Source organism: Trachypithecus francoisi, unplaced genomic scaffold (assembly GCF_009764315.1).
Source record: "Trachypithecus francoisi isolate TF-2019V2 unplaced genomic scaffold, Tfra_2.0 Lachesis_group7, whole genome shotgun sequence".
Taxonomy (NCBI): domain Eukaryota; kingdom Metazoa; phylum Chordata; class Mammalia; order Primates; family Cercopithecidae; genus Trachypithecus; species Trachypithecus francoisi.
Window position 1 is genome coordinate 15,931,906 of NW_022681472.1, and position 21,562 is coordinate 15,953,467.

Consider the following 21,562-nt stretch of genomic DNA (forward strand, 5'->3'; position numbering starts at 1 on the left):
TTTGTTTTTTTTTTTCTTTTTGAGATGGAGTGTTGCTCTCACCCAGGCGAGAGTGCATTGGCACAATCTCAACTCACTGCAATCTCCACCTCCCAGGTTCAAGTGCTTCTCCCACCTCAGCCTCCTGAGTAGCTGGGACTACAGGCATGCACCACCATGCCTGGCTAATTTTTTGTACTTTTAGTAGAAGCGGGGTTTCACTATGTTGCCTAGGCTGGTCTCAAACTCCTAAGTGATCCACCTGCCTTGGCTTCCCCAAGTGCTGGGGTTACAGGCATGAGCTGCCACGCCCAGCATATTATGCATAGACTTTCTTAGTTAACATTTCTCAGAAGTAGCTAAAGATGAAATTGTGCTAATATGGAATAAGAAAGTCCTGGTGAGAAGATAAACAAAACAAGCCGCATTCATTCACAATGTCTGCATGTCAGATTTTTAAGTAAAAGGCATTTTTTGGACAATACACTTTTATTCTTTAGCTTATTTTTCTACATCATGTATATCAAAGCATTTTGGTCGGCTCAAAATGAAGTTGATAGAACTGTTGTTAAGCCTTGTTTTATTTTGTGTTTTGGGGATGGGGTCTCACTTTGTCACCCAGGCTGGGGTACAGTGGTTTGAACTGTAGCCTCAACCTCTTGGGCTCAAGTGATCCTCCTGCTATAGCCTCCCAAGTAGCTGGGATGACAGGTGTGTGCCACTATGCCCAGCTAATTTTTTTGTTTTTTTGTAGAGGCAAAGTCTTGCCATGTTGCCCAGGCTGGTCTCAGACTTCTGGGTTCAAGATATCCTCCCATCTTAGCCTCCCAAAGTGCTGGGATTACAAGCTCAAGCCACTGTACCTGGAAAGGCTGCTGTTTCAAATTAATGTAATCGGTACTATCACTTAAAAAACTAAACCTTTATAGACATCATCTAGTTTTAAAGGTTATCACCATGTAGACATTTTGAGTCTTACATCTCATTTGTTGAGCAAATGGCAGCAATATTTTTACCTATAAATATTTCAGTATAAATAATTTTTAAAAATACAACACAATACCATTATCATATATAACTAAGCAGTAATTCCTTAATATCTAATATAAAGTCTTAATGTCATCCCTTTTATTTCATTCAACAAGTAATGTTGGAAAACAAGTATTTAGTTTCTGTATTTGGGATCTAGGAAGATTAACGAAAGGATTTCTTCCTCCTTAGAGAAGTAGGAAAGAGGAGAACCAAAAACCAGCATTTGGTATCTGCCTTTTGATAGGCATTCACCATCAGTTCCTATGACAGGAGAGCCAAGACCAAACTATGCAGCTGACATATTACAATATACTAACTCAGAGATTTAAGCAAGAATTATCCTGCAGAATTAGATCCAAGGAGGTAAATGTTAGATATGCATGGCCCATTGATTCTTGATCAGGTTGACCCTTGGACTTGGAAAAAACAGCAATTATAGTAATTATGGGGAAGTTTTTCTAAGTGCTATGCCTTAACGTTTTTGCTTTTCAAGGACTCAGATTTGCCTAACTGTGCCATCCTTTTGTTCCTTAGGAGAATAAGCAGAGCTGTATGGGAGACGCGGTTTAGCACAGTGGGTAGAAACTGACATGGGCTAAGACAAGATCTATCCTCAGCTTGCTCTCTGGAGGACTCTCTTCTGTGAGAGCTGATCATGTGATGGGGGTTAAGAATAAGGCAGGAGGGCCGGGCGCGGTGGCTCAAGCCTGTAATCCCAGCACTTTGGGAGGCCGAGACGGGCGGATCACGAGGTCAGGAGATCGAGACCATCCTGGCTAACACAGTGAAACCCCGTCTCTACTAAAAAAATACAAAAAACTAGCCGGGCGTGGTGGCGGACGCCTGTAGTCCCAGCTACTCGGGAGGCTGAGGCAAGAGAATGGCGTAAACCCGGGAGGCGGAGCTTGTAGTGAGCTGAGATCCGGCCACTGCACTCCAGCCTGGGCAACAGAGCGAGACTCCGTCTCAAAAAACAAAAAAAAAAAAAGAAAAAGGCAGGTATTCTAATGACACATTCCAGTTGTCTAGTGACGGTGGTGGTTGGTGTTTGGACTTTTCAGGGAAGGTCATCATCCTCTTTTTTATAATCTGTTGAGAATTATTCACATCCCAGCTGATCCTTGGCACCCATGTGTAGAGAAATTTTAGTGCACAGGAACTCTCTTAAAATATTTTTTAGACTATTATTATTTGTTAAAGTTAAATATAAATGGCACATTGATGATGTTTAGAATTGGACCTGTTTCCTTTTGATGTTGTGCTGTAGTCTATTTATACATTTTAACCAAGACCCAGTTACTGTAATACAAGTGGACACCATGAAGTTTAACTGTTATAGTTCCCTATAAGGGACTGGATAATTTACAGCACAAGATAACAACAGCTTTGTTCCAGCACTAGCTGTGTTGTTGCTGGAAATAAGTTTACTATCAATCTATAGATTTCCTATTAATCAGCTTTATGATTTCATCCAAGAAGGATCTGTTGAGGGGGAAAAGAGGCAGCCTGGTAAATGAATGCAAAGGATAGCTCCTCATAACACAGAATTATCTGGTCCAAAATGTCGGCAGTATTGAGATTGAGAAATACTGAATTAGAATAATAAAACACAGTTCAACTCAAGGAAATGAAGCACCTACTCACAGCATAATATATGAATCCCCTTTATTCACTTAGTAATAGGAGGGATGGTGCTATGATATTAATATTAAAAATGAGTCAAAATGCCATGGCTTATGCCTGTAATCCTGGTACCTTGGGAGGCTGAGGCAGGAAGATTGCTTGACACCAGGAGGTCAAGACCAGCCTAGCCAACATAGCAAGACCCTGTCTCTGTTTAAAAAGAGAGAAAGAGAGGGAGAGGGAAGAGAAGAAAGAAAAGAAGAAAGAAAATAGATGATTGATTGATAACAGACAGACAGACAGATAGGGTTTGGATCTGTGTCCCTGCCCAAATCTCATATCAAATTCTAATCCCCATTGTTGGAGGTGGGGCCTGCTGGGAGGTGATTAGATCATGGGGCAGTTTCTTATGAATGGTTTAACACCATACTGCTTGGTGCAGTTCTCATGATAGTGAGTTCTCGTGAGATCTGATTGCTTAAAAGCATGTAGTGCCTCCCGCGTCTTTCTCTTTCTCCTGCTCTGGTCATGTGAAGTGCCTTGCTCCCCCTTTGCCTTGTGCCATGATTGTAAGTTTCCTGAGGCCTCCCCAGAAGCTGAGCAGATACCAGCATCATGCTTCCTATACAGCCTGCAGAACCATGAGACAATTAAACCTCTTTTCTTTATAAATTACCCAGTCTCAGGTATTTCTTTATAGCAGTGTGAGAAAGGACTAATACAGAAAATTGGTACTGAGAAGTGGGGGCTTGCTATAAAGATACCTCAAAATGTGGAAATGACTTTGGAACTGGGCAATGGGCAGAGGTTGGAAGAATGTGGAGGGCTCAGAAGATGAGGAAAAATTTGGAACTTCCTAGAGACTGCTTGAACTGTGAGCAAAATGCTGATAATGATGTGGACAATGAAGTCCAGGCTGAGGAGGTCTCAAATGGAGAAGAGAAAATTACTGGAGACTGCAGCAAAGGTCACTTTTGTTATGCTTTAGCAGAGAACCTGGCTGCATTGTGCTCCTGTCCTAGGGACCTGTGGAACTTGGAACTTGAGAATGATGATTTAAGGTGTCTGGCAGAAAAATTTTCTAAGCGACAAAGCATTCAAGATGCGGCCTGGCTGCTTCTAATAGCCTATCTTATATGTGTGAGCAGAGAAGTGACCTGAAACTGGAACTTAGACTTGAAGGGGAAGCATAGCATAAAGGTGATAAATTTGTAGACTGGCCACGTGGTAGAAAAGAAAAACCCGTTTCAGAGGAAGAACTCAGACAGGCTGCAGAAATTTGCGTAAGTAAAAAGGAACCAAATGCTAATAGCCATGACAATGGGGATAAGGCCTGGAAGGCATTTATCAGAGACTTCACAGAAGCCCCTACCTCACAGGCCCAGAGGCCTAGGAAGGAAGAATGGCTTTGTAGGTCAGGGCCAGGGTCAGGGCCCCACCACCCTGCGCAGCCTCGGGACACTACTCCCTGCATCCCAGCCACTTTAGTTCCAGCTGTGGCTCAGAGGCCCCAGGTACAGCTCAGGTCACTGTTTCAGAGGGTGCTAGCCACAAGCCTTGGTGGCTTCCATGTGGTGGGAAGCCTGTGGGTGCACAGAGTCCAAGAGTTGAGGCTTGGGAACCTCTGCCTAGATTTCAGAGAATGTATGGAAAACCTTGAATGTTCAGGCAGAACCCTGCTGCAGGGGTGGAGCCCTCACAGAGAACCTCTTCTAGGGCAGCGCAGAGGGAAAATGTAGGCTTGGTGCTCCACATAGAGTCCCCACTGGGGCACCACCTAGTGGAGCCATGAGAAGATGACCATGTCCTCCAGACCCCAGAATGGTAGATACACCAACAGTTTGCACCCATTGCTTAGAAAAGCCACAGGCACTCAGTGCCAGCCAGTGAGAGCAGCAATGGGGTCTGAACCCTGCAAAGCCACAGTGGTGGAGCTGCCCAAGGCCTTGGAAACACACCCCTCACACCACTGTGCCCTGGACGTAGGACATGGAGTCAAAAGATCATTTTGGAGCTCTAAGATTTGATGACTGCCCTACTGGGTTTGAACTTATATGGCATCTGTATGTAGCCCCTTTCTTTTGGCCAATTTTTCCTTTTTGGAATGGGAGTATTTACCCAATGCCTGTGCCCCCATTGTATCTTGAAAGTAACTAGCCATTTATTTTACAGGCTCATAGGCAAAAGGGACTAATACATATATATATAATGCTTCATTTCAAGCTGGGGGTGGTAGCTCACGCTTATAATCCCAGCACTTTAGGAAGCCAAGGCAGGCAGATCACCTGAGGTCTGGAGTTCAAGACCAGCTTGACCAGTATGGTGAAACCCCATCTGTACTGAAAATACAAAAATTAGCCGGGCGTGGTTGCTTGTGCCTGTAGTCCCAGCTACTCAGGAGGCTGAGACAGGAGAATTACTTGAACCAGGGAGGTGGAAGTTGCAGTGAGCTCAAATCACACCTCTGCACTCCAGCCTGGGCGACAGAGATTTCATCTTAGAACACAAATAAACAAAATGCTTCATTTCAGTGACGCCCTGAGCTGGGAAGGAGTAAAGACTCATAGGTGAAAGAAACTAATACATGTATATAAAATGCTTCGTTTCAGTGATGCCCTGAGCAAGGAGAGAGTAAAGACTAGGAAGTACTAGTCTTTGGAGCTGCCTCTGACCTGCAAATCCTGCAGTGAATACTCTTAAATATTTTAGTATCTGTCCAGATGATATTGGTACCCAGATCCTTTAATTATACCTCTGATATTCCAACTGTTTTGCTCTTACCTGGATTTATGCTGCCTATCTTGAACTAGGATCTTAAATGTAAAATGGCACCCAAGGCAACACTTTGAAGTTTATTTCCAAAGAGCATAAAAATAAAATGCTGTAGTCTTCCTAAACTAGGTATTACTTAGAAGGAAGAATTTCTTAAGACAGGATCATAGAGAGAGAGAGTACTATCATATACTACATTCATAACACTAATGTATAACCACATAGATATTTATTGTATACACAAATAATACTTGGGAAATCTGGATTTTAAAAAGTCAGCAGGCCGGGCGCGGTGGCGCAAGCCTGTAATCCCAGCACTTTGGGAGGCCGAGACGGGCGGATCACGAGGTCAGGAGATCGAGACCATCCTGGCTAACACGGTGAAACCCTGTCTCTACTAAAAAATACAAAAAAACTAGCCAGGCGAGGTGGCGGGCGCCTGTAGTCCCAGCTACTCGGGAGGCTGAGGCAGGAGAATGGCGTAAACCCGGGAGGCGGAGCTTGCAGTGAGCTGAGATCCCGCCACTGCACTCCAGCCCAGGCGACAGAGCGAGACTCCATCTCAAAAAAAAAAAAAAAAGTCAGCAAATTTTTCTAATAGTTGCCCAAGCTATACCTGGGCCCTTTTGAGCTGCAGCTGGAGCTGGAATGGCTAGGATACACAAGCAGTGTCCTGAGGCAACACAGGGTGGTGGGGTCCTGGCCTGACCTACAAAACTATTCATCCCTCTTCGGCCTCCAGGCCTGTGATGGGAAGGGCTCCTGTAAAGTCTCTGAAATGCCTAAAATTGGAATCGCCGGGGGATGCATAACATCTCTTAACATACCATGGACTGATGTCTGTGTTATTTTGCTTACTCTCTTATTTCATGGTCACGTATATCTTGTGGTGGGTGCATAGAGACTACTTTTTTTTTTAAGCTAAACTAAATGCCTCGTAAGATTTTCCTTTTTTTTCAGGTCAGTTGTCTTTATTTATTTATTTATTTATTAAGATTTTTTTTTTTTGTAGAGACGATGTCTCTCTATATTGCCCAGGCTTGTCTCAAACTCTTTGGTTCAAGCAATTCTCCCACCTCAGCCTCCGAAAGTGCTGGGATTATGGCATGAGCCACCATGCCCAACCTACCTAAGTCAGTTGTCTTTTTGACCAGAGCGTCACAAAATATTAATGTACATACAGATCACCTAAGAATTCTGCTAAAATGCAGATTCTGCTTCAGTAGATCTGTGGTGTGGCCTGGGAGCTTGCATTTGTAACCAGCCCTCAACTAATGTAGATCCTGCTGATCCAGGGGTCACACTCTGAGGAGATACAGAGGCTGTAGAGGAATCCAGTCTGTTCTGTCACAGGAGAATCAGGCAGAGTGCTGTCTCCTGCCATTTTCTCAGAGATGTTATTGCTTCAAGCCATCTCATTATCTTCACCCTTTCCTTCTCTATTGATTCTTGGCTCCCAGCATATAATTAAGTTTCAGCCATCTTATAAAATACTTTCACTCCATTTCTCCTGGATGTTTTTCCTTCTGGCTTCTATTAAGAGCTGTCTCCATTTCCTTGTTCTTTTTCACACTTCTCTTCATAGTCTGACCTCTTCCACCATGGCCAGGGTCGTCCTGGTCTTCCTAAAAGCCACACGTAATAAATACTTTTCTGGGTTTGTTTGGTTTTTATTTTTACTTTTAGAAGAAGTTTATTATAAAAAAGTAATTGCATGAAAGAAAACTTGCAAAATAGGTAAGTAAAAGAATAATAGAAACATATCATGCGTAATATGTAAAGGCTAGAAGAAAATGTAACAGCAATGACTGTATAGGCACTCAAAAAGCAAGAATTATACCTTTTTTTTTTTTCTTCTGCTTTTCTGTTTTTAGCTTAAACAGTCCTTTGGGAATATTTGATACTTTTGACTACTCCTCAGTAAACTTCTTTCTTAGCTCCATGACACCATTTTCTGTCTCTCGTTCCCTCACCGTTCCCCTCTCCCTCTCTCCTTTTCTCCCTCTGTCCCTCTGTCCCTCTACCCCTACCCCCACCTCACTGGCCTTCCCCAGATTTTTTTTTACCAGTTCTTTTTTCCACTTTGAGATATCACCTAAGTCTGTTACTTCAGTTACCCTTTTAGGCTGTATGTTCAGCTCCACCCTGACAGCTGCTGCCTAGACAGTTGTGCTGAGTGATCTTCACACCTTTCCAATTTAACACATCCAACTGAACTGACAGCCCTTCGCTATTCTAGTCTGCAAATCTTCTGTATTCTGTAGTGTTCTTTCTCTCACCCCTTCACATTGATTTATTCAGTTAATACGTATCACTTTTTCACCTGTTATTGTTTCTTCCTATTAAATATCTCTCCAAATTGTCCTCTGTCATAATTGTATCCTAATTGGACTTCCTGTCTTCATTTTTCAGTGCTTTTACACTGTGACCTCTGGGATCTTGTTAAAAATGAAGATTGAATGTCTCTCTCCAATTTTATTAACCATGCAGTGGTTCCCCACAGCTTCAGCATCAAACTCCTTAACTTGGCATACAGGATGCTTTGATTGCCAACCGTTCACACTATATGCTCTCCATAGTAAACTAAGAGTCGATCAGCTTTACAGTGTTCTCTCTCCTTCTCCACAAAAAAGTATTCTCTGCACTTGAAATGCCCTTCCTTCCAACTTGATCCTCCAAGGATATGGTCAAGTCTGATCCCTCCTCTGGAGTGTGTTCCATGACACCAGCATGTCTTCCTTCCACCACCAGCCACCACACACGGCATCTGAATCGATAGACTTTTTCTTCTACTCTTTCCTGTGTCATCCTGGGCATGAATTCACCTTGGCATGATATCATTGCACTTGTCTGTCATGTCAGCCCACCATAAGGATTGAGTTCTTTAAAGACACAGACTCTTGTCATTTCTGCAACCCCCACATGGTAGATAACAAAAGTTTGGATGAGTAAGTATATATTTGCTTGAACCATGTTCTTCTTCCTGTAGTCTTTCATTCTGGTTATGCTTTGGTCCCATTTGTTACATGTAGGTGGAATTCTGTCCTAAACCTTATCTTTGCCCAAGGATTTTAAAACATGAGATTTTAGAAACTCCAGATGAGGCTGGGCATGGTAGCTCACACCTATACTCTCAGCACTTAGGGAGGCCAAAGTGGGCAGATCACTTGAGGCCAGGAGTTTGAGACCAGCCTGGCCCACATGGCAAAACCCTGTCTCTACAAAAAAATAAAAAATTAGCCAGGCATGGTGGGACACACCTGCTGTCCTCCCAGCTATGAGGTAGGAGGATCACTTGAGCCCAGGAGGGAAAGGCTTCAGTGAACTGAGATCATGCCCCTGCACTCCAGCTAGGGCAACAAAGGGAGACCCTGTGTCTCCAAAAAAAAAAAAAAAATCCACACAAGCAAATTGGCCTCTAATCAGGTGCTTCTTCCTTCAGTAGCTGGCTGGAATCTTTGTGGTTTGAAAAGGCCTTTTCAGATGGAGAGATGTTCATGTCATAATGGCAGGCCAGGTAAACCCCACCAGAAGCCTTGTGCTTATGCTGCCGAAGTACTAGATGCCATCAAGGCAATAGCTGAAAATACAGCCAGCTAACCCTAAGACAGGTTGCAGTAACCCACCAAGCCACCTAAACTGACAGGATAGATGAATGTTTATGTCCAGAGAGAACACGTGACTTACTAAGACATTAGTAACTAGGAAGACTACCAATTTCAAGGCCCCTTGCCTAATACTTGCATTCTGTCTCAGTACTTGAAAGTCTGTAGACCTCATTTGCATTGAGGGACCATCTTGTCTTGGGCTTTGTTGTAAGTGGTGGGATGAGTATTTTTATATAGCTGTAATGAGGTTGTAAACTGAAGGCTTTGTTGCCCCCTTAAACCGATTCTGAGTGTTAAGCTCATTAATGCGTACCACAGGACTTCACTGGAAATCTGCCCTGGCCTTCCTCAGTAGTTTTCCAGTATCCCTTGAGGATAGCTTAGTTTAATAAATATTTACCACTCTCCTCCACATTTTGGTAGACTTGGCTGACTGGCATCAGCTTCTTCACCTCTAATTTGGCCATCATCCCCAGAACTTCATAGACTTTGAAAGTTGCATCCATTTTCTGTACTTCTAAACCAGGGTGGCTAAACATTACCCAAGAAAATTATGCTAATAAATGCATGTCATACACTTACACACTCACATATTTCTGTAGCTTATATTCCCATATAGGTGCACAATTACATAGATGGCCATCTACCAAGACTTTCCCATGTGTACGACGTATTAGAATTCTACATGTCTGAAAGACATTTTTTATTCCTTCCTTGAAAACTGATTTCCTTCCTTTTTAATTTATCTCAATTCCTGGTATACCCTTTTATCTCATCACTTAAACCAAAAGTGGAGTCATCCATAAACATATCACCATTTTACCCTGTCACTTACCAAGTCCTGTTAATTTCTTCACAACGGATATTAGGTTTGAGCTGTGCCATTCATTCTCATTGCCACCATCTGAATTGGTCAGGCCCTCATTTCTTTCTTGGATTATTGCTCTGGACTCCTCAGTCTCCCTGTGGCCAGCGTCGCCCCCTTGTGATTCATTCTCCAAACTCCTCTCATTTTGCCTGCTTCCTACCTTTTCAGGGGTTCCTCTGCCTATAGGGCCACATCTCAAACTTTGTCTCACATTCCTGGCTATCCCCAGCTTCCAACAGAATTGAACTTAGAATCCCTCTGTCCAAAATGCCCTTCTTCCCCTCAATTTTCCTAATGAATGAGTTGGAGCTTACCTGTCTTTCAGGCCTACCCTTGAAGGACTTTCCTCTCTCAGAAGTGGTCATGCCACCTTACTTACCTAAGCAACTGAAGGTTTTTCTTCTGTGTTCCCGTATTGGATTCATATCTATCCTATATACCACATCCTTGAGATTTAAGGTATTCATACTTATCTGAGTGTCCTCAGTGCCTGGTACAAATCAAGCACTCAGTAAATGCTTATTAAATGGAAGAACTAAATTGCTAAGGAATTAAACATTTTTACGTTACCTCTGACAGAAAGTAGGAACAGGAAATTCTTTTTTTTAATTGAAAATATTTTAATATTTACTTTTGAATATAAATAAGCATTCTAAGAATAACTTGGAGTGAAATTTTTCTTTATGAGCTAAGTTTAAATCCATCACTTGAATTACAAAATGTTAATCATTAGTTTAGTATACTCAGTACTGAAGAGTAAAATGCTGCAATAATTACGATTTTTAAAACTATTACGTTTACATAGAAAACCAATTACTCATCTGCATTGCTCAGCTTTTGCTATGTTATGCTGCAGCAACAAACCCTAAAATAAACAACTATTTTTTTTTTTTTGAGTTCTGGGATACATGTGCTGAACATACAGGTTTGTTACATAGGTATACATGTGCCATGGTAGTTTGCTGCACCTATCAACCCATCATCTAGATTTTAAGCCCCGCATGCATTAGGTGTTTGTCCTAATGCTGTCTCTCCTCTTTTCCCCAGCCTCCCGACAGGTCCCGATGTGTGATGTTCCCCTCTCTGTGTCCATGTGTTCTCATTGTTCAACTCCCACTTACGAGTGAGAACATGCGGTGTTTGGTTTTCTAGGAACAGCAAATTCTTAAATGCCATATTCCCCAAACGTTTCTAATCAAATAGTTCTAGTTTCTTTCCCTGTTTTTTTCCCTGCTAAAATTAAGATATGTTTAGGCTCCCTACTTTCCTTTAATTAGCATTGATACTGGTGATATTAATTTTTGTAAAGGGTAGGAAAGAGACAAAAGATGTAAATAATACAAATTTTATATACTTCCAAAATAATCCTAGAAATCCAATATAATTTCTAACTAAAAGGGTTTTAAAGGATGTAGAAAGTGTGTGCTTTTTATGTTCAGTTTTAACTGCAACATAAAACAAATGAAAATTCCTTTGACTTGTATTAAAGATAACTGATTCTAATAAAGGAAAGATATATGTAGTGAGAAAAATATTAGATTCTAATCCTGCTTCTGCTATAATTATGTGTGGTCTTGGGCAAGTCGTTTCTCCTTTTGCAGCTCAGTCATATCTACAAAATGATAAAATTATAGATTGTAGATTTAGCAATGGCCCTTTTCCTTGTAGTGAAACACAGAGAAACTGTATGAGAGAAGTAACAGCACAACAGCTCTACTTTGGAACTAGTGATGCTATAGAAAGAGGCGGGGAAGAGGCAGAGGTTCTCCCTCCACAGGGCTGTCCCTACTCCCATCTCATTCCAAAAGGTGGCCCCTGCAGAATTGCCTTGAAATACGATTTAAAAGCCACTATTGGATGATGTGTGAGTTTTTCTTCACTGACCCTAAATCAGATAGAATCACAGAATTTGAAGAAGTCACAGAATTTGAAGAAGTTTCTTATTTAAACTCCCTAATATCAAATTCTAGTCTGCTGTCCTTTTCACAGGATTCTCCTATTTTTGCCCAATGTCTAAGTCTTATTAAATATATTTTATTTTGGGGAGCTCAATGTGTACATTATATGTTGTCAATTCACTTTTTTAAGGTTTAGCTCTATTTAATCAAGATATTTGAATTGACTATAGAGCATTGATCACCATTTCTCTCCTTAACTCTGTAGTGTCTGCAGGGCACATACACATTTAGCACCCGTACTCCCTTCTCCTATTGTTCTCCATGTGTCTTTGCATCCAAACGTTCACGCCAACAGCTGACACACCTATTGAGTGCTTACTAGCTGTCAAGCACGGTTTTCAATGCTTTACATTAACCCTCCTAACAATCCTATGAAGTAGGCTACATTTATCTTTCCTTTATTAGGACCACTTATCTTTAATACAAGTCAAAGGAATTTTCATTTGTTTTGTTTATGTTGCAGTTGTAATTGAACATAAAAAAAGCACATACCTCCCACATTATCATCCTCATTTTACAGAGAGGCTAAGCACTGGTTCCAGAGCAACACAACTGGTAAGAAATGGCACTGGGGTTTGGTCCTGGAGAGCCTGGTTCTAGAGCTCTCAGTAATTCTGCTCATTTTAAAAGTCTAACTTCATCCCACAAATATAGATTTTCTTGAAAGCAAAAGAAAGTTAACATTAATTTTCTTATTTGTTTACATACTTAGAATTTCTTTTAATAATGAAAACCTTTATAAATCAGTATAGTGACTGTCCTATGGTAAGTACTTAGTATATATTATTATTAACTTAGGCAAATGGATACCTGTAATGTTCATAGCATTGACTTTTAGCAGTTGAGAAGAAAATTAAGCCACATTTTAGTTACCTCATATTTCTCAGTTCTAAGAGAAAACTAAAAGTCACTTGTTTACAAGATACCCTGCTATGTAGCATCTGTTCAAGATATTTAAACTGTCCAAAATATTGGTCTGACCTAATTTTTATCTTGCCACCAGGTGGCAGCATGTTACGTAAGGAAGTAATTTAAATATTCTGTTGAAGCCCATTTATTTTCAATATTTTGCCTTAAAAACTGTCCAACCATAATAAAAATAAAATAGTATCTTATGTTCTCCTTTGCTGTTAACACAGTATCCGTGAGACCTGCCTTAATCCTGCCCTGCATTCTCCTATCAGTGCAGAAAGTTTTTTTCTTCCATCTTTATGGAGATTTGAGCCGTTGGGCTTAGAATTCTGCCAACTAAATGGTTTTATTCCTACCTAAATGGTTCCTGTTGTTCAGCAACAATAGTCCTCCTCATCTTTGTATCTTTTATGGTACCCACAGAAGTTCTGACTATGTGGCAACAATTTTTTTCTTAATAGAGACAGGGGTCTTACTACATTGTCCAGGCTGGTCTCAAACTCCCAACCTCAAGCAGTCTTCCTGCCTAGTCCTTCCAGAGTGCTGGGATTACAGGTGTGAGCCTGGTCAGTGACAACAGTTTCATAGGTGCCCTTGGCTAAATGTCAGTGATGTGTAAGATTCACTTTAGCCATGTGTATTTACTGAATGTTTATTTGAATTACAACACCTTTATAGCCCTTTGTGGTTACGTTTGTTTCAGCTGTGCTATTGAAGTCCCTGAAATTTTGCCATAAGTTTAGGTATTATCAGTATCATTCAGATTAAATGCTGCCAAACACTGAAAGATTAGTGTTTGAGGTGGAAAGCAAGAGAATGAATGGCTAACGAAGAAAAGGAAGGTAAAGGACTGAACGGGTCAGTTAAAGCGTGGGGAAAATGAAGGGCTAGTGATAAAATGAGAGAGGCAGGCTTCTGATACTGCAACAGAGCACCCGCCACATGGGGAAGCAGGAGGAGCACCAAATTCAGTTGGCTGCAGAGAAATCTGTTTACACTTCATAATCGTGGATCTGCCTAGACATTGTTTCATGATGCAAACAGTGAAATCATTGAAACAAATGAAGTCATTTGACATCAGTTTGTCAACAAATATTTTTTCCTATTCTAAAACCTACTAGTTTTGCCTCCTGCTTGTCCCTTAATGAAGTCTTAAAAGAACTTGCCCCCAAAGAGATGCACATAAGCAAAAAGAAACCAGCAATTTCATGTAAGCCTACCTTACCCTGTAGGTATTTCCTTGCTAAGGGTAATTGAGTTTAACAAAGGCGGTTTAAGAACCTATGCTCTTTTAGGTATTGTGCTAGAGATTCAAAACTACAATATATTTAATATGTCTAGATAAGGTATTTTTAAGGGAATAGCTTAACCATTCAAATTAAACTAATTCTGTGAAGAACATTAGTACTGCCTTGAGGTATTTACCAGGCAATACTTAAAATGTATTTTTGTACTTTATATGTATATATGGAATGCAGTGATCTGAAGATGGATCAGAAACATCCATACCTTAAAAAGTTTTTATTTGGGATTGATATTTAATGAAGAGAGTAAAATGATCAATTTTTTAAAATCCCAGCCAATGTATTGTATACATACATATTTCTCATCTTTTTGGATATGTTTTGCATCTTAAGTGGAGGAGATTTTGTCTGTGATACCCAAGGCTCTTACCTTAGAACTTTTGTTTGACCTCATAAACCTTGATAGTATTTGGCTAATGTTCATTATATTTAGGAACTCGGCAGTTTCAAAGTCCATAGCCACATATTTTATTGTTTGTGTGTGTGTGTGTGCAAAGCCTAGTGTTATTACAAATAGCCACATACTTTTAAAACAGGTATATTAATGTCTACATTTGTCATGCTGGGTTTCAAACGCCAAGGACTCATTAAAATTAGTCATTAATCACTTAGTAATATATATTAAATATTAATGTTTGTCATGAAGTATGTAAAACCCATTAGTATTGGATCCTCTATAATATGCTCAGGAGGTAGAAAATATTTGATTTTACTGTCTGTAATGTGTAATCGGAGATTGAACGACCAAGTAATGTATCATTATCCAAAGATTATTTGTTATTATTTATATTTCAGTTGCAATGAAGTTAATTGCATGCCTTTCAGATAAAATATACTGTATGCACATCCTCAGTTCATCTGGTACAACTATGCTTAAAAGTGCTTAATAAAGTATTCATTACTATTTAGGTAATAAAATTAGTAGTGACTTATGAAATTTTATATAGCATCACTTTCTTAAGCCCGTTTTTAAAGTGATTTATTACCAGATGGGCAAAAATGCAATTTTTATGTAAATTGACACATTTAATAATAACTTTTGTAGTATAAAAGTGCTTGTTTGTATGAAGTTATAACTCACTTATGGGGCCTTGTAGTTCTATGTAATGTTCTAGTGAAATGTGCACATGTGGATGCTCCTGGAAGCACCTCCAGCCCTGTGAATTTATGTATCTGTTGACTTCAATATTTAGTTAGCTTGATTTCTAAAGCCATCACAGTAATTGACATGTTATTGGAAATAAAGTTAAGTTTTTCCTTATTTATAGGGATAACCTCAATTTTGCAGAATGTGAATCAATTCATACTTGGCTGAAAGCCAGTTCCCTCTTCAGTTTAGCTCCAGCACATACATAAAAAGCGCACTTGCATCCTAAGTGCCTTGTGAATCTGTAGTGATTAATTCTTCTCATTATTTTGCTGCAAATTCTCATGACCCTCTGTGATGATTCGATCAGCCACTTAGAGTTTATGCATATTCATATCTCTGTGCTCCTGCCGCAGACGTTCAAATCTCCTTCACTGACTGGTGTGTGCTTGGTGCAGTAATTGAGCTGCAGTAGATTGATTACTCTGGGGAGCTGTAAGGCCTTTAAAGGTGAAAACATATCAGTCCTGTTAATTAGGAAACAAAAGCTCTGATGGCAAGTTCAGCAGTCAAATGTTTCCAGTGTAGAAAAGATGAAAGGTATGATTTGTTCCTCTCCATGAATCCTGTTTACTTTTTAAACTTTGAATTAGGTCTGTATCAGTGGTAATGGAGTATAGCTTTCTTCTGTGAATTTTTATAGAATGCTAATTGAAGAGGACTTTACTATATTGATAGGTACTATTATCTGTGATCTGTCAAATCTGATAGTTTAGAGCCTATTCAGAGTTTGTATATGCCTTCTATAGCATTGGTAATATTTATATAGTTTCTAAGTATTTTACATAGAGAATGCTTGTGTATAAATTTTGGTATTTATAGGCTTAATTTGATCTACAGTATTTCAACACTAGTTTTTTATTTTGACAATTTAATGGCAAAGAAGTTGAGCTGCCTTTTATCTCTTTATCAGAAGCATCCTTTGATTTTGCTCTCTTCAACTATATACTAAATAATACATTATCATGGCAAAAAAGGCTGGAACTGTATTCTCCAAAAGTAAGCTAGTTTTTACATGGAGGATTATGCAGTTTACATATGTGTTTTTCTCTATGTGCTGTTCTCATATTCCAATATTCTTTTTTCCTCTCATGGTCATGATGTTTTCTTTTGAGATATAATTCACATACCATAAAATTGATGCTTTTAAAGTATACAATTCATAAGCTGGGTGTGGCGGCACACACCTGTAGTCCCAGCTACTCAGGAGGCTGAAGCGGGAGGATCTCTTGAACTGGGAAGTGGAAGTTACAGTGAGCCGAGATCGCGTCACTGCACTCCATCCTAGGTGACAGAGTGAGACTCTGTCTCAAAAATAAATAAATAAATAAATAAATAAACAAACAAACAAACAATTCCATGGTTTTTAGTCTATTCACAAAGTTATGCAACTATCACCACTATCTAATTCCAGAACATTTTAGTTACCCCAAAAAGAAACCTCATACTCATTAGCATTCTCTCCCCATTTTCCCTTCCATCTAGCTTCTGGCAACCAGTAATCTACTTTCTGTCTCCATGGATTTGCCTATTCTAGACGTTTCATAGAAATGGAGTTGTAGTATTGTTGCCTTTTGTGTCTGCTTTCTTTCATTTAGCACAGTTTTTCAAGGTTCGTCCACATTGTAGCATGAATCAGTACTTCATTCCTTTTTATGGCCAAATAATATTCTAATTGAATATCCCAATTTTTTTTTTTATTGGCTGATGAACATTTCTGTTGTTTGCACTTGTTGGTTATTGTGAATAATGCTGTTTGTAATTCGAATTAGCATGTGCATACATCCTTTGTTCTTATTCTTAGGGAGAAGGCTTTCAGCCTTCATCTTTGAATATGATGTTAGGTATAGTTTTTCTTAGATGCCATTCTTTAGATCAGGTTGAGGAGTTCCCTTCTATTTCTAGTTGAGTTTATCATGAAATGTTGGATTTTGTCAAATGCTTTCTCTGTGTCTATTGATGATCATGTGGGCTTGTTCTTTATTAATATAAGGTATTACATTGATTGTTCTTTATTAATATGTTATATTAATATGATCTTTGTTCTTATATGAATATGTATTACATCAACTGACTTTCATATGTTGAACATTATGATATTCTATAGAGCATATATAATGTTATTTTACTGCTTTGGTTTTATATAATATGAACCAATTTCTCTATTTCAGGCATTTATTAATACAGCAAAAGAAATTTATGAAAAAATTCAAGAAGGAGTCTTTGACATTAATAATGAGGTATATACATATAAATATTGTTGGTCAATATTAATTTAGAATTCACTTCATTATTTTATAATTTTTTTAATCCTAAAATCAATCATGATAATCAGTTAACACCATTAGTTTACGATCATCCAACTGAAAAATTGGTATATGTGGTATAGTAGTTAAATATGTTCTAGTAGAGCAACACTTTGACTATGGAAATGGATTAAAGTAAGTGACCCTATCCATTCATCGCAAGCAATGCAAAATAATACAAATCCCCCAAAGAGAAAAGAAAATCCAGTTTTATCCACATGACCATATGGTGTCATCTGCTTTGGGAATAATGTTCTGGTATATAAATGCATGTACTATGTACTAATGCAAGATGCTCTCTCTGTTATCTGATATGAAAGAGGGAAACACCAAATTTGGAAATTACTCCCAATATAGCATAGCATGTTTTCAGGAGACTAAATTAATATATATATATGTGTGTGTGTGTGTGTGTGTATATATATATATAATTGGCATTTGGCATAGGGTTTTTTGTAATGTTATTTTGATCCTGTTTTGGTCAACATGATTAGGATAAAATGGAAAGCTTTGAAGCATCTAATTCAGTGTTCACCAAAGATCATCACTTGACCCACATCCCCACTCTGCATTTATCTGTATTTACTTCAAAATGTTTATGTGGATGTAGCATACTTATTTTCACATAAGTATTTTTGCCATTCTGTATTAAGATTTCTGGCTTCTGAAAGAAAAGCCCTGGTTTCTCCCCAGTTGCAGTTAGAAAAGCATTGTGTTAGAAAGCCATTATGTATGTCTGTCTCATCCTATACATTAATGAGCTCTCTGTTACTTCAGTAGTCTCTGCTAAAACAAACAGCAGTTTGCCGAAGGTTTCCAAAAAGTACATGATTTTTTCATTGTTTAATTTGGAGTAATATAGTTTCTCAACCCTATCTTCTGCGCTTATGTGATAGTACTTCTCGAGTTAGTTTAAAGGTGACACCATTCAGAGACTAATACCATATAAATTGAACAGTAATTGGGCCTCTATCTGAAAGGGCACATTCATTGTTTCTGTCTGGTTTCATATAGTAGCTGACTGCTTTACTGTGCCTTATGCAGCTTTGATTGTAATGTGCTGTCAGGAGCCAACAGGCCGTGCTATTTATTTGGCCTAATGCCAAGGCTGACTCCTTGACTCCTCAAGAAGTTGCTACCAGCCCAGAGGGGGCAAAACCAATGAGCCATAGGGCATGCTTTTTATTAAAGAGGAGTCAAAAGAGCGAAAAGAAACCACATCAGCTGCTGTCAATACTGAGCTAGTGCCAGAAACCCCAAGGCTACTACTGTTGCAGAACAACTGCCAAGCACTATAAATCTGAGATTTACTGTGACGTAAAGTTTCCTTAAGAGCTTAATTTCTGAAGCTACTGTATTACTTTTCTCAAAGTGTTGTATTTTTAGGTAAAATCCACTTGAGGGAGTGAGGGTTAAGACATAAGTGTGAGTTTGATGAATGAAAGAACTACTCTGTGTGTGGGTTCTTGGCAAGCTGCCATGTCTTTGGGGATCATAGAAATCATTGATGACACAGAACACTCATATGCCCTTAGCCTGTACAGCTGATTCAACATGGAACAGAAACACTGTCTAGTGAAAAAATTTTACGTTGTATTAAAGCAGCATGGACTTTGGGTATTTTTATGCTTTAAAGATTACTTGCAATAATTATTTTAAACGATTTCTGCATTATGAGAATTTCCTGAAAAGCAGCATTATCCAGTATCTATTTACCGCGTACCTGGTATGATAAAGAATTGCTTTCAGAAACATTTCCACAGTGTTTTTAAAAGGAAGGAACAGCCCTTAAGAGATATTGTTTTAATTGTTGCTAAAATCTACTTACTATATTTTTCTCAGTTGTTTGATAAAATTGTATCATAAAGAATTAAATTAGTTTTTTAAGAATCTAGTTAAACTGTATCGTCTGGTTGTGTCTGGTCATATTTATTGTTCTGTTCTCTTTTATTTCAGGCAAATGGCATTAAAATTGGCCCTCAGCATGCTGCTACTAATGCAACACATGCAGGCAATCAGGGAGGACAGCAGGCTGGGGGCGGCTGCTGTTGAGTCTGTTTTTACTGTCTAGCTGCCCAACGGGGCCTACTCACTTATTCTTTCACCCCCTCTCCTCCTGCTCAGCTGAGACATGAAACTATTTGAAATGGCTTTATGTCACAGAAGACTTTAATCCTTCAAATTCTTGTATAACTTTGAATAAATGGTTAATGTTCACTTAAAAGACAGATTTTGGAGATTGTATTCATATCTATTTGCATTTGATTTCTAGGTCAATTGATGTGATTATTTTTGTTAAATGTTGTCTTGTGCCCTTAACTACGAACTGAATTGTATTAAACACTACAAAGTCATCTTGAGTATTTTAAATCGGTTTGTGTAGTTAGGTTTCCCAACACCTGTGGTTACCTAATGTTTAATATTATAGAACTGTCCTCAAAAACTTTGTCAATTTTCAAGGCTATAAGGAACAGAAGGACTCTTTTAATTCTGTATTTATCATTTACTTTCTGTATATATAGTTTAATAACCTGCTTGGGTGTAATTTGCCAAGCTTGAATTCTTTAATGCATTTGCATAAATTCTATACTGTTTAGAGCTTAAAGCTACAGAAGCATTGTTAGGAATTGCTTGGACACTGAATTTTAAACTTTTTGACATTGTTAACAAGCATGTTCATCTTTTCTTGTCACTAGTCCAAGAGAAATATGCTTAATGTATATTACTAAAGGCTTTGTATATGTTAACCTGTTTTAATGCCAAAAGTTTGCTTTGTCCACAACTTCCTTAAGACCTCTTCAGAAAAGGATTTGTTTGCCTTAACGAATATTGTTGGAGAAAAACACAGTATAATGAGTGAAAAGGGCAGAAGCAAGAAATTCCTACATCTTAGCGACTCCAAGAAGAATGAGTATCCACATTTAGATGGCACATTATGAGGACTTTAATCTTTCCTTAAACACAATAATGTTTTCTTTTTTCTTTTATTCACATGATTTCTAAGTATATTTTTCATGCAGGACAGTTTTTCAACCTTGATGTACAGTGACTGTGTAAAATTTTTCTTTCGGTGGCAACCTCTATAATCTTTAAATATGGTAAGCATCTTGTCTGTTTTGAAGGGGATATGACAATAAATCTATCAGATGGAAAAATACTGTTACAAAGTAGAAAAGCTTTAGCAATTTACTCAGTGTGGTGGTTTTATCCTTTTTTTTCTTTTTCTCCCTTGGTCTATAATGAAATTGTTACAGCAGTGCAAAATAAAATCCTATGTATAAAAGTGTTCTTTTTTTTTTATTATGACCACCTCTTTTTAAATGTATTTTTAGTCCCCTTACAGCTTTTACATGTGTTGAAGCATGTTTTTTAAAAAGGTCACAATGTTTTAACACTCAACCCTTTTTAAAAATTTTGCTAAAATGTGACAAATCTCACTATATTGAAATTATTTTTGTTGACGGTGTAAGCAATGTAAGTGTTTTCTACTCTTGAACTAGCACAAAAGCACTCATGCCTGAAAAAAAGCATAAAGAAGTTCTAATTCTGAAACTAACTACTTTCATTTCACTCACGGCCTTCAACTTTCTACAGGTCTTCCTTGAAGATTCAGCAATACTCTGTTAAAAGTTTGACAGTACTCTTGTGGGAAATCACCAAATTCTCTCATAGTTTTGTTTTAACTGTCTCCTTGAGGGCAGAGGGAAAGGTGAGAGAAAATCTATTTTCATGGGTATTTGTAGTACAGCCTTTTTCTTTCAAGTGGCCATATCAAATACACTGGTCTTAGTAATCACTCTCTTTACCAATGAGTAGAAAAAGTTAAGGCAGCTAGGACAGGTTCTGCTCTATACCAAGAAGAGAATGATTCTTTGGAAATTGTTATTTTTAAGCTTCTGTTAACTTTTCCAGAAGTTTAATGTGTTTCTTTTCCATGCTTTCTCCCCTAATTATTTTATTCGAAGAAGAGAAATTAATGGCAAAAACAACAAACCAGGACATGTATTTTAATACCCTAAGGAAAAGTCGAACCCTCAAATACAACTCCTCCCA

General features: G+C 38.6%; 1 protein-coding gene across 2 annotated transcripts in view; it reads left to right on the forward strand.

The window, feature by feature from the left end:
• Window positions 1–20,797, forward strand: part of RAB2A (RAB2A, member RAS oncogene family) — a 107,488-nt gene extending 86,691 nt beyond the window's left edge. The window contains exons 7-8 of one of the 2 annotated variants that reach the window (XM_033203226.1): window positions 17,375–17,443; window positions 19,466–20,797. In XM_033203226.1, coding sequence (XP_033059117.1) covers window positions 17,375–17,443; window positions 19,466–19,561 — 165 coding nt within the window. In that variant the 3' untranslated portion in view covers window positions 19,562–20,797. Of the gene's footprint in view, window positions 1–3,974; window positions 4,389–17,374; window positions 17,444–19,465 lie in introns of those variants that run through there. The other variant, XM_033203225.1, reaches the window with a different exon arrangement.
• The last annotated feature ends 765 nt before the right edge of the window (window positions 20,798–21,562 follow it).